The following is a 14,713-nucleotide window of genomic DNA, read 5'->3' on the forward strand; positions in this document are numbered from 1 at the left end:
TACTTACCCCTCAGACGTGCGACGCTATAGTCACGTATTGAAATACAGGGGAGTGGGGCGGGCGGGGGAATAGAATGTATGTACACGTCATTCTCCGAAAAATACAATCTACCTTCATAATCGTTTGATATAAAACCAAGACATTCTTTGTTAGAAACTGTAATAAATATTAGGTAAGTACTTAGATCTAGGTGCTACGAAAGCTACGATGCTAGTTTTCACTTATGCATAACAAGATCAATCGATAGCGATATCGATATTATGGTATGGTATGTCGGTAAGTCGGTATTACTGTATCTATGTATTATCTAGAATTCTAGATGAATGAAGCTAAAAAGGCCGACCCCCCGACCGGCGACCTAGTTGTGAAAACCACATGTTTTTCAGTTTCAAAGTTAGGCACAGCGCACACTTTGTACAGTAAAGAAGCTGCATAAGGCCCGGGTCTCCTATTTACTCCGTTGGTCGCGTCAAGTGTCACCGCCGTAGGCCGCGTCGCGATGCTCATACATCTACGCGCCAAACGTCGGCGTGTGAGGGAGACCGCATCAGTACATTTCTATAGTGAGCATCGTGACGCGGCCTACGGCGTGACGCTGGACGCGACCTACGGCGTAAATAGGAGACCAAGGCCTAAGTAAAATAACGCTCACGCTCTGGAGCATGTATAGCAGATGTCAAACAGATGGTGTAGGCGGACACGCGGACAGCCTTCGTGTGATGGATGTATAAGCAAGCACTAAGTAACGAACTAACTACCTATGTATGTACTTACGTTAATAACATCTAGGTGTTATTTATGTATAGTTACTTACATGATCACCAAAGTTCAGTATCACTTTTAAAGTAAATGCATGTTATTAGGCAGTTACTAGGTACATACTGTAGGTAGGTTATAAATACCTACTACTCTATTCGAGTAAAATAATAGTAGGAAACGTTACCGTTGTCATGGCAACTGAACTGATTTTGTTTATTCGCGCGTAGGTACTTACTTCGTTAGAGTCGTAATTTTATTCTTTTGTTATTGTTATTATTACATATAACGCTACAACCAGGTTTAATTTCGCACTTTAGAGATAAAAGTACAAGATTTAATTTCAATATTTCAATACAATTAACTAAACAGTTACCGTGTTAGTTTGTGTAAAAGTGTGCACTGTGTGTTCATTAAAGATACCTACTTAAGTACTTATTAGATTTCTAAGATCATTATTAAGTAGGTAACTAAGTAAGTAATAGCAATATGTACTAAAGTGGGAACTCTACCAATTAGTACCAATATGATGATGAAGAATGACGATATAAAACAGCTATGTGATCACGATCACTGATCAGTTTTCAGCACAGGTGAGTCAAGAATTTGACGATCTACTGGCTAGCTGGCTACCTAACCTAATTAAAGTAAGTACTTACATATTTTTTACTATGATTCAAAAAGAGGTTGAAAATTTGTAATGTGTTTTTTTCAGTGATGGGCGCGTCTTGCCGTAAGTTACTGTCGTCCAATGGCGTGCAGGCTGCAGGTTCGGTGCTCGACCGGGTCATCTCTCAGGCCTCTAGTGAGGACAATACCGTGCTCTACAAACTTGCTGATTATAAGAAAGGTAAATTTGGGTTACTAATCGTAGTTACCATGCATTAGTGCCTATTAGGCAAGCGATGCAGGATACAGTGGAAGTCTTTAGATATTATACTTATCCAAAAGGGGGGTCAGAGTCAGACGAACAAAGTTTGTGATTTAGTTGGATGAAAAAATATCTCCATACATTAATCTGTTAGATACCTAACCTATCTATTCAAGCAACATAACTTTTACCGTGCAATCATCACTAGTAGAGTTAACTAAATACAGTCATCTGGACAAAGACACCTGGGGCACAATCTGGGGCAAAGAAACCTGACCGCTCTCAGTGTGCTAACTGGGTCAGTAAGTAGGTAGTCAGGTTTCGCCGACCTTAACTGTACTCACATACTCCAAACATCCTTGCTGGTCCCCAGGAGGTCTCCTACTGGAGGCGTACGCGAAGGGCGGCATGGTGGCGGCGGAGAAGCTGATCCGGGAGCAGTTCGCGGCCTACATGTACGCGGGGGGGCGCGGCCGCGTCATCAACCGCGCCGAGTATCTGCGCTGGAAGTTTAGGGACCAGGAGCAGGTAATGGGCAATATGGACATGTAACAGTGGGGTCACTTTATAGCCGAACGTCTACCGCCGGCTAAACTAAGTTCGTTTAGTAGCTTAGCTTGCATAGTTGAGCCACGAAAGCTCTCGTTCGTTCGTTTTTCGTCAGTATAGAGGGTTACTCCAGTTGAAGTGCTAGGTCTGCTGGCCTTTTACTTCGCGAGGGAATAAAGAATCTGGGTGGTATAAATAATGTGTGTCCGAAGAGCACTTCCCAAAGCTGGCAAAGTATTTCTGCAAGGGTGGTTGATAAAGAGTGAACAAAAATGAAATTGAAATATTGTTTATTCGACGTAAAATTTTACAATCTTAAAATTATCTATTTATTGATAGTTATTTATAATAAGTATTTATTTTTCTACCACCATTTGACAAAGGCACCGCTCCGCATATAGTACTGCGAAACCTCCCTTATAATAGGGCTGAGGAAACTAAATGGTTTGCCCATTTTTTCTTCTGTAATGATACAATGTGTAAAACTGTAAACACAACTTTTCTTCCCCATAGGTGGTGCTTCCAATAGAGGCGTCGCTGTCTCCGTACGATCCTCTGGCGAAGTGGGAGGACCACATGGCATGCTGGCAGATGTGCTACCGAGGGGCTCTGGGAGAGTCCCTGTTACACGTCCTCATCATCTGTGACACTAAGGTAAATCAAATTATGCCCAATTATCAGTCAAAACTGTCCACTGGTTCCCAAGAAGCTCCTATTGTAATGGGCCATGAGATATGGCCTATGACCAATCTTTAACAACCAAATGAAAGGGATCCATGATCCATGAGCTATCGTAGCAGCTGAAGTATTCAACAGTGCACTTTTACGTCCCCAGATACACACCAGATTGGCCAGAACATTAGTGAAATGCTACCCGAAATTGTCATTGGATGTTGTGGAAGGAGAAGAGTATCTAGGTAAGTTATGGATCTGAAACATAGCTAGGTACCTATTCTATAGGCAAGATTCCTCAAATTTTCTCTATTCTATTGTTTTTTATAGGCGCAAGTTCTCTGCATCTAGCAATAGCTTACAGCAACAATGAACTAGTCCAGGACTTGGTTGAATGTGGGGCTGATGTCAACCAACGAGCTATAGGTGAGTGAAGGTAAATGTTATGCTAGTGTTAGCATAACATTTACCTTTGCTGTTTGAGGAACACATTCATCACACTTCTGAATGGAAAATAAACTTTTTCCAGGTAGTTTCTTCCTTCCCCGAGACCAGCAGTGCAACCCACCGGCCAGGAGCACCAACTACGAAGGTCTGGCATATCTAGGAGAGTACCCCTTGGCCTGGGCAGCGTGCTGTGCGAACGAGGCGGTATACAACCTCCTCCTCGACTCCACGGCAGACCCGGATTCCCAGGACTCTTTTGGAAACATGATTTTGCATATGGTGGTCGTTTGCGACAAACTGGTATGTTACTTTACATTCTTACAAATTGATGGGGTAGAGAAAGCCATAAGTAGATAGCTATCACATAGACCTCAGATTTAAGTACTTATACTTATTAATTCTTCTAGGATATGTTCGGTTATGCTCTTCGCCATCCCAAAATGCCAGCGAGTAATGGTCGCATGAACAAGGCTGGCTTCACACCGCTAACCCTGGCCTGCCAGCTGGGTCGGGCTTCGGTCTTCAGAGAAATGTTGGAGCTGTCTGCTAAAGAGTTCTGGAGATACTCCAACATCACCTGCTCAGCTTATCCTTTGAATGCTTTGGACACACTACTGCCTGATGGAAGGACCAGTAAGAATATTTTAAATGTAGGAAACAATAAGTGGCCTTTATATTATAACTTTTCCAAATGGGTAACTACTTCCCTACTTTCCTCTACTTACATTTTTTTTCAGACTGGAACTCAGCATTGTTTATAATTCTCAACGGGACTAAGCAGGAGCATTTGAACATGTTAGACGGGGGTATAATCCAGCGATTGCTAGAAGAGAAATGGAAAACTTTTGCCAGAGTAAGTAAGAGCTAATAAAATTCTCTAACGAATTATTATTACTGTTTAACACTACCTACGGCCATACTATTACACCTGTCTAATTCCAGAACAAGTTCCTGAAACGGCTAATGATCCTGATGCTGCATCTGTTCCTCTTGTCCATTTCCGTGTATCTTCGCCACAGTAGCATCGAGGCTGACACTCACCCCAACTGGGGTTTAGAAGTAGATGACGTCAGAAGTGGGGTGCGATTGTCTTGCGAGCTTGGCACTATTGTCAGCACTCTGTGCTACATCATACTACAGCAAGGGGATGAGTTGAAGAATCAAGGGCTTGTGGCGTATTTTAAGCAGCTTGTAAGTGTCTGAAAAACTTTATTTATACTTAACTACTTAGCTAACTACATTAGGTAGAGGTAGTTTACTACAGTATGCAATAAGCATAATACCTATATGTCACTCTGGGGTCAGTTTTCTTTGCCTCATTACGTACGCACTAAGTTAACCTTCCACAGGCGCTGCATGGTAGGTGCTTTAACCATGGTTTCGTTTTGTCAGATCCATGAGCCGGCAAAGTTCATCTTCCTGGCTTCGAACCTGCTGCTCCTGGCCTGCATCCCAGCGCGGTTGAGCCTCCAGACCAATCTAGAAGAAGCCATTTTGATTTTCGTTCTGCCCGGATCCTGGTTTTTGCTCATGTTTTTTGCTGGGTGAGTTTTGTAAATACACCTAGGATTCTTGAATTAAGTAACTTGCTTCGTTTTCAATAGGCAGGAATCTAATGATGAATGAAATTTTCAGAGCTGTTAAATTGACGGGACCGTTCGTAACTATGATCTACAGTATGATCACCGGAGACATGTTCACATTTGGCATCATCTACTGCATCATTCTGTTTGGGTTCTCGCAGTCTTTCTTCTTTCTTTACAAAGGTTTGTTTGGTCACTTCAAAGCGTAGGTAATGAATGTAGGTATATATTTAGTTTAAGTACCTAAGTATCTATGTACTTTTTAAGTAGTAGGTAAATACCTAAGTACTTAACTAATACTGGTCATAATTATAATCTTAGAACTTAACTAGTTATTCTCTTCCATCTTAGGTTGTCAGTTGTCTTCCAACAAATATTTTATGATGCAAAATGTTGTTTTAGGTTTTCCAAACGTGCAAGGAACCCTATTCTCCAGTTACCCCAGCACTTGGATGGCATTGTTTCAAATAACTTTGGGAGATTACAGTGTAAGTGCATTTCTACACCTAATTAAATTATCTACTAGTAACTAGTTAACTACTTACTAATTATACCTAGGTACTTACCTATATTTTATTTTCTTTTGTTTTATTTTTAAAAATTTCTAATTTTGAATTTTTAGACGTCGGTGCTAGTGGTAAGTTCTTGTTATCTGTCTGTCCGAAGAGGTGCTATCGGTTCTTACAACTTCTTACTGTTGCGTATTTTTGTTCAGGTTTTGTGTGTGAGAGTCTTGTTATGTGGGAGGTGGGAGTACCTAACTATGTTTGTACACTATGTCATGTGTGATGTTTAAACAAAGGTTCTACCTTTTTTGGCATAAGATTTTTTTGCCTAATCTCGTATTGCATAGTAACGTTTGGTCAAAGTCTCGTTACGCCGAAAATCCTATGGCATAAATCTCGTTTAGTAAAAAGTTATTTCGCATAACATTGTTTAGCCTAATAATGGTATGGCCAAAACTTGAATAGCCTAATAATGCTATGGCATAGGTTTATACAAAGTAATAATATTCGTTTGGCTTTAACTTTGACGGAGCGTCTCCCTACATAGCGCAAACTGGTGCCATGTATTGTTTCCGCTGTTTGGAAAACGCTCCGCTCCGCTTCGCTGCGCTCCGCTTTGGTTTTGATGAACATGTGCACCTAACACGCTCCTCCTCGCTTTGCTCGTCGTCGCACCTATTTTTAGGTTTCGATCTCATGGGGTTTGTAATAATTATATTGGTCGTTAACTTTCGATTTTTTGATCATACAATATGGTGATTTTCGGGATATAGGAGAAAAATACCACAATTTGTACATTTACTACATACTTAATATATTATTTATTAAGATAACAATAGGAGAAACAAGATTATACATAGGTATAGACGAACATAAATTTGAGCAAACGAAACTTAGGTGTTTTAAGATTGTGCCTAATGAGTTTTAGACGAAACGAGCCTTATGCCACATAAGTCTTGGCAAAGTGATGGTTCGGCCAAAAAAGTTTAGACCATACGAGTTATGCGAAATGAGTTTTGGTCAATAAAGATTATGCCAGATGAGCGGAACCCTTAAACAAATTGTCGTAAGTACTTAACTACCTACATCTCGGCGCGGCGGTATGAGTCAGGTAGGTAGGTGTGAGCCGTGTGAGTTGAGCCGTGCCAGCCACAAATAGTTCCCACTGAATGTAATTTGCTTGGAGTCAAGTACAATTTCAAATATCTTAACTTCTTAGGGACTTAACTACCCTACCTACTTAGTTACGTAAAATTTTGAGTTTATGTGACCTTTTCCGTCTCTACTAACTCTTCATTCTACCTACCTTAATCATCAGCCCGTAATCGTAACTAATCCTCATCAAGCCAAAGTGATAAAAAACTAAAAATGCAGAAAAATTTTGACGGAATGATTTTTTTAAAATTTCCACAATCCCCCTCCCAGTACACGGACCTCGGGCTGACGACGTACCCGAACCTGTCCAAGACGGTGTTCGCCGTGTTCATGGTGTTCGTGCCCATCCTGCTGCTCAACATGCTGATCGCCATGATGGGCAACACGTACGCGCACGTCATCGAGCAGTCGGAGAAGGAGTGGGTCAAACAGGTGAGGTGGTGGGTTGTTTCAGTTGTGAAGGCATCTGAAATTCCACGTTCCTGAAGTCATGATAGGTAGGTACAGTCGTATCCTCATATAAGTATAGTGTCATGGTCAGAGTGCCTGGCAATATTTTGCCTTTGAATAGTGGCCACAAAATGGAAGGCGCTCCTATGGGCGTTCTGTCCAAACGTGCCGCCGAAGCGTTGAAAGCGAGCTGGATATTAAAAAGTAAATACAGCAGTAACTAATAGGAAGAGTGCAGAAGTTAGTGAAAATACTCCCTGCACATCTGGGGTGCCATAGGTCACTAACCACAACATAGGTGGAAATTTATGATATTTATAGTGACCTTCCCTAATCTAAAATACTTAACTACTTAAATAACACACCCTACATAATGATAGTGTAAGGAAGACAACTTAATAGTACTTATAAGTCCTAATTAACTACAACACTCACATCTTTGTTCCCCAGTGGGCGAAGATAGTGGTGTCCCTGGAGCGTTCAGTGGCGCAAGAGGACGCTCACAGGTACCTACAGGAGTACTCCATAGGGCTGGGCCCCTCCGACGACCCCCGCTACGAGCAGCGAGCCGTCATGGTCATCAAGTCCAAGGCCAAGACCAGGGCTAAGCAGAGGAAGGGCGCACTTACTAATTGGAAGGTGATAATGAGAATTATTAGTTTAATTTAGGTATTGACTTTGTGGATGTTATTTTCTGAGCGTATTTCAAAATTTCAAATTTCAAAATTTATTTATTTAAAAAAACACATGCAACACATATTACACATAATTATGTTAGTTTACATTTACTGCGTTATTAACATAATTTAAAACAATTAGAAATCTATAGGCAGGTACTTACTACAATTTTTTATGAAACGCTGATAGGTACACAATTTAAGACTTAAGTAAAGTAGGTACGTGTAGATTAGAATATGTTGGATACAATTTTTATTCCACCTAAACTAGGTCTAGCCTGTACTATAGGAGGAAATATGTTTTTAGTCCAGTCAGGTTACATGAAGTGTTGACAATAAATACCTATATTATGTGAGCTAGTATCACTTGATTATATTAGATGATAAGTTTTGAAATTTATAAAAGCCTCATGAATATCATAACGACATAATGGTAAAAATTAATTTGAAGAAAAAGAACAAAGATTAATAATATTATTACTTTATCAAAGCAGATATTAATATACGATTCTACTATTTGAGTTTATGTTTATGTATTATGTAACAACAACCAACAAGTCCTCAGTCTCATCATCAGTGGCGGCTGGTGCCTCAGATACCCGGTGGTGCACTTTATGGGTTTAGTAAATTTTGCATGAAAAATAGATTATTACAATTAGAAGTGAAAAAAAATATAAGTATATTATACCTTATTCTTTTTTTGACGCGAAATTGCTTCTTTGCCGAAACGAAAACAACACACGGAAAGCAAAATAAAGCATTTATTCTCTCACATCCACATAACAATTTCTTTTTATTGCACATTTCACTTTTGAAAATTCAGGTATAAGTACTTATAAGTTTTATTTTCTGTTTTGCACTCCTGTTTTAAGATGAGAAAAGGCCGAGGCGGCCCAGCAGATTTACCCCCTTATTCATAGAGAAGTTACAGAACGTTTTAACAAATAAACTGTTTTGTCCCTCTCCGACCAAGTACAATTTGTTCTTTGACAGAGAGGGACAAAACAGTTTATTAGTTAAAACGTATTGTAACTTTTCTATGAATAAGGGGGTTAATGTCCAGTCTATTTTGAAATGTCCTAAATATTGCCTTTTATGAAGTCAATATTGTATTTTGCACTTATTTTCACTCACACACACATACACACTCACGAAATCTTTACTACTTTCTTAGTTAATAAGTAATTAGAGTAACAAATAAATTAATTACGTATTCGCGCGCGAATGACATGACAACTGTAGTGTATCGTTCGTAGGTCACCGCCACTGCACCGGTCAAGGCCGCCGCCCGCGCCTCCCGATTCCCGTGGCGTCATTCGTATTCTTTCGGCAATGTCCGGTCGCGTGCGGCGCACGAATTTATCCTAGAACTGCATACAGTTTGTACTGAGCATCTTCCGTCTCACGCGCCGGGCAATTTCCATCCTGTTTCATACTAATGTAGGAGCTCGCTCCGTGCGACAATCCGAGCGCACGAGGCCGTTTTTGTTCAAGCAAAAATAAGATCTAATTCTTTCGCAGTAGAAATCAAAATAGGCCGGCTCGGTTTATTTTAACTCGTAACGATAATCAGATTTATGTAATTTCTGTTTAGGGTAGGTATTACGGTTGTTATATTGGTATTTTTTGTGAAGTTTTTTTAGACGTACCTAGTATGGTATAGGAAGAAGGAAGGTACATATTTAGAAGGTTTTTAAATGGTAGTGCGTTGCACGGGCGCACTTGAGGTGCAGCCGCCACTGCTCATCATATGTTTTATTTAAAAGCCACTTATGAAGTGATCTTTTAACTATATTCCTCGTATAAGACACTGCAATGGATAATTTTTGTATAAAAGTAAATTTATGTGTGGCATGGGTTTTATTAGCGCGCCTTGCTAACTATATGGTCGCTTAGCGTGAATCAGTGAAGACGGTCCTAAATATGTTATAACGTTTGTTTTACTAAGCTACTCACTAGATGGCACGCTTACGTCTAGGCGCTAAGCAAGCCGCCTGCCTGTCCGGTACCGGCCTTAAATATCTGTGTTTGCTTCGTTCGGGAATCGCCCCAACGGTCGTCAGACGTCAACGATATATTCTGCTAACTAATACTGTTTACTGCATGTCTGTTCCAGCGCGTGGGTAAAGTGACGATATCGGAGCTGCGCAAGCGCGGCATCTCGGGCGAGGATCTGCGCCGCCTCATGTGGGGCCGCGTGTCCATCTCCAGCCCCACCAAGAACCCACTACCGTGAGTAGCTCCACTATTGCTATACTACCAATTGCTGTAGGTAGGGGCAATAGGCACGCTAATAAGATTTAATGTAGCATCAACAAGCTAGGAGAACAGGAAGAATGAAGTACCTAAGTACTTATCAATGTCAGTCAACATCAACAGTCTTTCAGTCAGTCAGTTTTCTTGCGGTTTTTCAAAGACCAGATTGATTAGGGCTCGCGAAAAAAAAAACAATGACATTGGATAACCTAACTAACTAATTACCTATTAAATAAAATATGCTCAACAGGAAAATCCCGCCGCCCGATTGTGTGATCGGCAGTCAGACTGGCGACACGGTGCCGGGGGTGGGCTCCGCGCTCTCCTCCTCGCTCGGCGTCATGACTGCCACGCATCAGCTCAATCTGGGAGGTACCTAACTAGAGCCACTTTCCTTTACAAGAGGGCCTAGTAAATTCTATAACGATCCTTTCATTATGTTTCCGTTTTTCAGGCACTGACCCCATGCAAAAACTGCCAACCCCTGACCTTTTAGTCAACGGGAAAACCAGAACACCAACGGCCCCTGGGCAAGTCCTCGGTATAGCCTCACAGCCAGCCAGGGTTCCGCTAGGCGGTGTGACTCCAGGGGTGGTCCCGAGCCAGATGACCGCCCCCGGTCAAGTTCTCGGCCAAATGGCGGCCACCGGCCTCACGTCGGGCCAAACAGGGGTGCCAGGGTTGCCACAAGGACAAATGGCAGTATCTGGGCAGATGGTACCGATCAGGCAGCCCGTTACTGCAGGGCTTATTCAGGGATCACAAGCACCCGGTATAACTCAGAGACAGTCGGCACTTGCAGCTGGACAGGTGGTCGCATCTGGATTGAACATTCAAGGACAGATAACCGCACCTGGTGGGACTTTGCAGGTTATGCCACCCGGATCAATGGCTCCAGGGCAAGGGCCTCTAATGGGTATGCCTTCTCCACTACCTCAAGGCCAGATATTAGGTCCAGGAGGGATTGGTCAAGGACCACTGATGATGTCAGCAGCCCAAAATCAATTAGCCCAAGGGCAAGTCCTAGGAGCAGGTCAAGTGATGGCCCCAGGGTTTGGGCAAGGAGTGATGATTCCAGGAGCGCAGCCTGGTTTTGGACAACCTGTGGGAATATTCCCAGGACTGCAACTGCCAGGACCTCCTATACCACAAGGTAGGTGCCTAAGGAATGCCCAGTACTTATGGCTGCCTCCACCAAATTACTTACCATAATTTTATACTTTTAAAATGATTTCTGGTCGATATTTTCAGTTAGTACAGAAGTCTTCAGAGACTATCTGCTTGAGTTGGTGATCCTAGCGGAGTCCAAGGACCCTAAGGAATCTCAGCTAAAAGATCTCGCTGAAAAGGCTGCGAATCTGAAGAACGTTCCGGAGATTGATATAAATATTAACGTAAGTTCCTTCTCGCAACCTTATTTACTAACAGCTATAAAATAGGACTAGTTATTATACTAAACACTGCACCTATAAGTAGGTACTATATGCATCTATCCCTAGAGGGAGCTCTCGATTTCGAGATAGTTACTCATTCCAATACAAGATAAGAATTCGCGACTAGGTAACTGCCATTTGGTAGGAGTTGTGCCTACTTTTCACGCCCTTTCAACCCGCCTACCTTTTATTAATTCCCCCTATATTCTTCAACAGCTGGCGGCCAAGTCAGCTCGCAAGGTGGTGGCCGGCGCCATGTCGGGGCTGTTCGGGGTGGCGGCCGACGCGCCCGCGCCCGACAGCTGGCGCCGAGACCGACAGGACCACAGTGACAGCGACCCTATATCAGGTATGATAATGGAAGAGAGTCTTCCCTGAACTTCGAACAGGTAGTAGCCGGAAGTGGCTGGGTGATGGAAGCCGAAGAAGGTGAAAGCAGTGTTGTTGCACTCCTAGGAAGATGATGACATACAGGCGCTGCAGTTTAGCGTTTGAAGGAAGGAAATTGTAGCATTTATTGAAAAACCGTAAAACTTTTGGATGCAATAAACGATTGAATATCTATAGCATTCAGTGCAGACGTACATATATGTCGTAAGACTTTTTATATCAAAGTAATCCATGTTCCAGACACGGTGCTCCTAGGCAGGGCCTCCAGGGCGCGAAGGGCGCGGTCAGCATCCCGTCGCGCGCCTCCGCCGCCGCCGCACCTTTACGTACCAGCCAGGTACCTATACGATTTCTGCGCTATGACAACTTTCATGTAACCTATATACCGCTTGCCCTACTGGCAGACAATAAGTTTTGCGAAGGTAGCATTCACTGGAAGTCTCAATAAGTACGTTTTTGCAGGTCCATGTATTTGGTGGCGTCAGAGAGCAGTGCAGTAGAGAGCGATGCTCCCTGGGATGACCAGCCCAGCTCGGGAAATAACTCGTAAGACCATTATAACCATTACCTACGTATTACCTATAGAAAAAAAATACGACTATCTCAAAGTCTACCTCAACCCCTTACTAATACCCTACCTAAATGTCTTCCAGAACATTGAACGTATGCCCAGAAGACCTCTCGCGCATGCGCGCTGCCCGCCCGCTCTGCATACAGCACGCCACGGGGCAAGTGCCTATTGAACACTCCGTGTATGTTGTCGGTAAGTTAGTTACCCTAACTATGTACCAATAACGCCATAATGGTGCGTACAGACCGGCCGAACGATGGATATTTACCTATCATACATAACACAGGGCAGATTGCAGAAACGAAGGTCAACGAATCCCGTTCGTTTGGCCGGTCTGTACGCACCATAAGAGGCAGCTGTACATACGCTGTATTTACGCAGAATTTTAAGAGTACCTAATAACGTTATCTTGCAACTTTATAGGTTCAGGAAGTGGAGCGGAAGTAGAAAGTGCAGCCCCATCCCAAACGAGCAAGCCAGAGCGGCGGAAACCGCGACCAAAAACAGCAAGAAACAGACGAAATAGGTCAGTATTCTAAGGAGCAAAACCTAGACTTCCGGCTTGTATTGAACGCTTCCGGCATTGATAGTCTATGCTTCCGGTCATAGACTAATAATTAGTCTATGCTTCCGGTGAATAATTCAGTGTTGCCAGTGCGGGAGAATTAACCCCTAAGGTCGAGTTTTTTGATCCGTGGTCAACTTTAACCATTAGTCAAGTCACTTGTCAAACATGACAGCTGCATACGAATTTTGTTGGATTTTAACTAATGGTAGCCATTTCTGACCAATGGTTGAGTTAACTAGGGATCAAAAAACTGGCCCTAAGTCGGGCGTTATCTGTTTGTTAGATGTGTATGTGATGTGATGAATAATGAGAACTATAACTTTACCCTGCAGAGTGTCTCCAGTGCAAGAGACCGGGAGCCCGCTAGAGCCGTGGGCCACGGCGCCTCTGTCGCGAATATCTCGCATGATCCGGTCCTCCAGCGCCTCCACTGCCTCTCTTAGATCGGAAACCTCACAGGAACATTCGCCGCAGAGATATTAATCATCTACCCTAAGTGTTTCCGGGAGATTTTAGAAGAATTTATTTAATGGATTATCAGCATTCCAGACGAATGTTAATACCTAATTCTGTTAGGAGTGTTACAAGAGTATAACTTCATATTTTTGGGACCTGTCTTACTGCCTATACCAATATTTCTATGTCCAATAATTCTACTGTTTGCCGGAACACCAAAAAAGTTCAATGTAGGTACAGCAAGTAAGTATTACGTAAGTCGTACAGTTCTCCCATATTAATAATGCGCATGCAAATCTTCGCAAACTGTCGGATTCCCGGAAACACCCGAATCATTGAATTAAACAAAGCACTTGCATTTTGATCCTTGTTCGAAAGAAATAGTAGTCAATATCATGTGACACATAATCGAAAACAATTTGGGCGGTCGGTGGCTGTCACCGATCAGTCAAGGGTCTCAAGGTCAAGATCAATATTACTTTTGTGGAATTATAAAGAGCTGCAATTACACATCGTTCTTGTTATTTTTTTCAAATGTGAATTTAATTTCAACTTTAATTATTTTTGACGATGTCATATTATGAGGTACATTTAAGAATAAAATATACGTCACATTGATAGACTTCACTTTGCCAATAAAGCCACACCCAAAAGACCAAGTTTGTAATTGTAATATTATTGTGAATGATCAGCGCTGTAAATACTTTTGAACTGAGATTTTAATGTAAACATGTTTATTGATGTGAAATAATCAGTGCTGTAAATACTTTTGAACTGAGATTTAAAAATTTTAATATAAACCTGTGTTTGAAATCCATTTCTCCTTATAATATAAACCTTGTGTTATTGAAACCTTCTTTCATCCATCTTTACATCAGCTTCAGTAAGACACTTGAAAAGTACCTACTGTAACATTTTCGAAGTAAATTTTAATATTATGGAATATTATGAATTACTTATCGAATCAAATTTCGTTACTGATAAATTAATGTTTTACTTTTTTTATACATGCAAAGTCTTCTTGAACAGATTTGATTGTATCGCTCACGAGCACATCCCTAGCCAACATTTTTTTTATCGATTTTAAAATGTATACGCTATTAGATTTACTAGGCTCAAAATACAATGATTACACGATGAATTAAAATAAAATAGAAAAACAATGTCACTTAAAGAATTACAACATAAAATTAATTTACAAATAAACATGCAAAATAACAAAATACTTCACCTAATCAAAAAGACCTCCTCTTATCGTACCTGGCTCAAAGGTTCCCATAATGCTGGCTGCATTGCCTCGCTGTATGGCTAGGGAGATTCTTTGAGCCGATACGATCCCGAGCGTCGGTCTTGGCCTCGCTCCCTGAGGCGT

General features: G+C 41.8%; 1 protein-coding gene across 1 annotated transcript; it reads left to right on the forward strand.

The window, feature by feature from the left end:
- Nucleotides 1–1,314: 1,314 nt before the first annotated feature.
- Nucleotides 1,315–13,520, forward strand: LOC105385997. Its single transcript, XM_048628377.1, is given in 24 exon segments — nt 1,315–1,607; nt 2,002–2,156; nt 2,691–2,831; nt 3,013–3,094; nt 3,180–3,275; nt 3,379–3,596; nt 3,704–3,929; nt 4,034–4,149; nt 4,239–4,487; nt 4,689–4,840; nt 4,932–5,062; nt 5,282–5,367; nt 6,811–6,972; nt 7,441–7,629; nt 9,784–9,899; nt 10,174–10,300; nt 10,302–11,076; nt 11,175–11,317; nt 11,573–11,705; nt 11,987–12,083; nt 12,209–12,292; nt 12,400–12,509; nt 12,741–12,843; nt 13,218–13,520. Coding segments are annotated over 24 exon segments (3,975 nt in total). The 5' UTR covers nt 1,315–1,474; the 3' UTR covers nt 13,369–13,520.
- The last annotated feature ends 1,193 nt before the right edge of the window (nt 13,521–14,713 follow it).

This window comes from Plutella xylostella, chromosome 20 (assembly GCF_932276165.1).
Source record: "Plutella xylostella chromosome 20, ilPluXylo3.1, whole genome shotgun sequence".
NCBI lineage: Eukaryota > Metazoa > Arthropoda > Insecta > Lepidoptera > Plutellidae > Plutella > Plutella xylostella.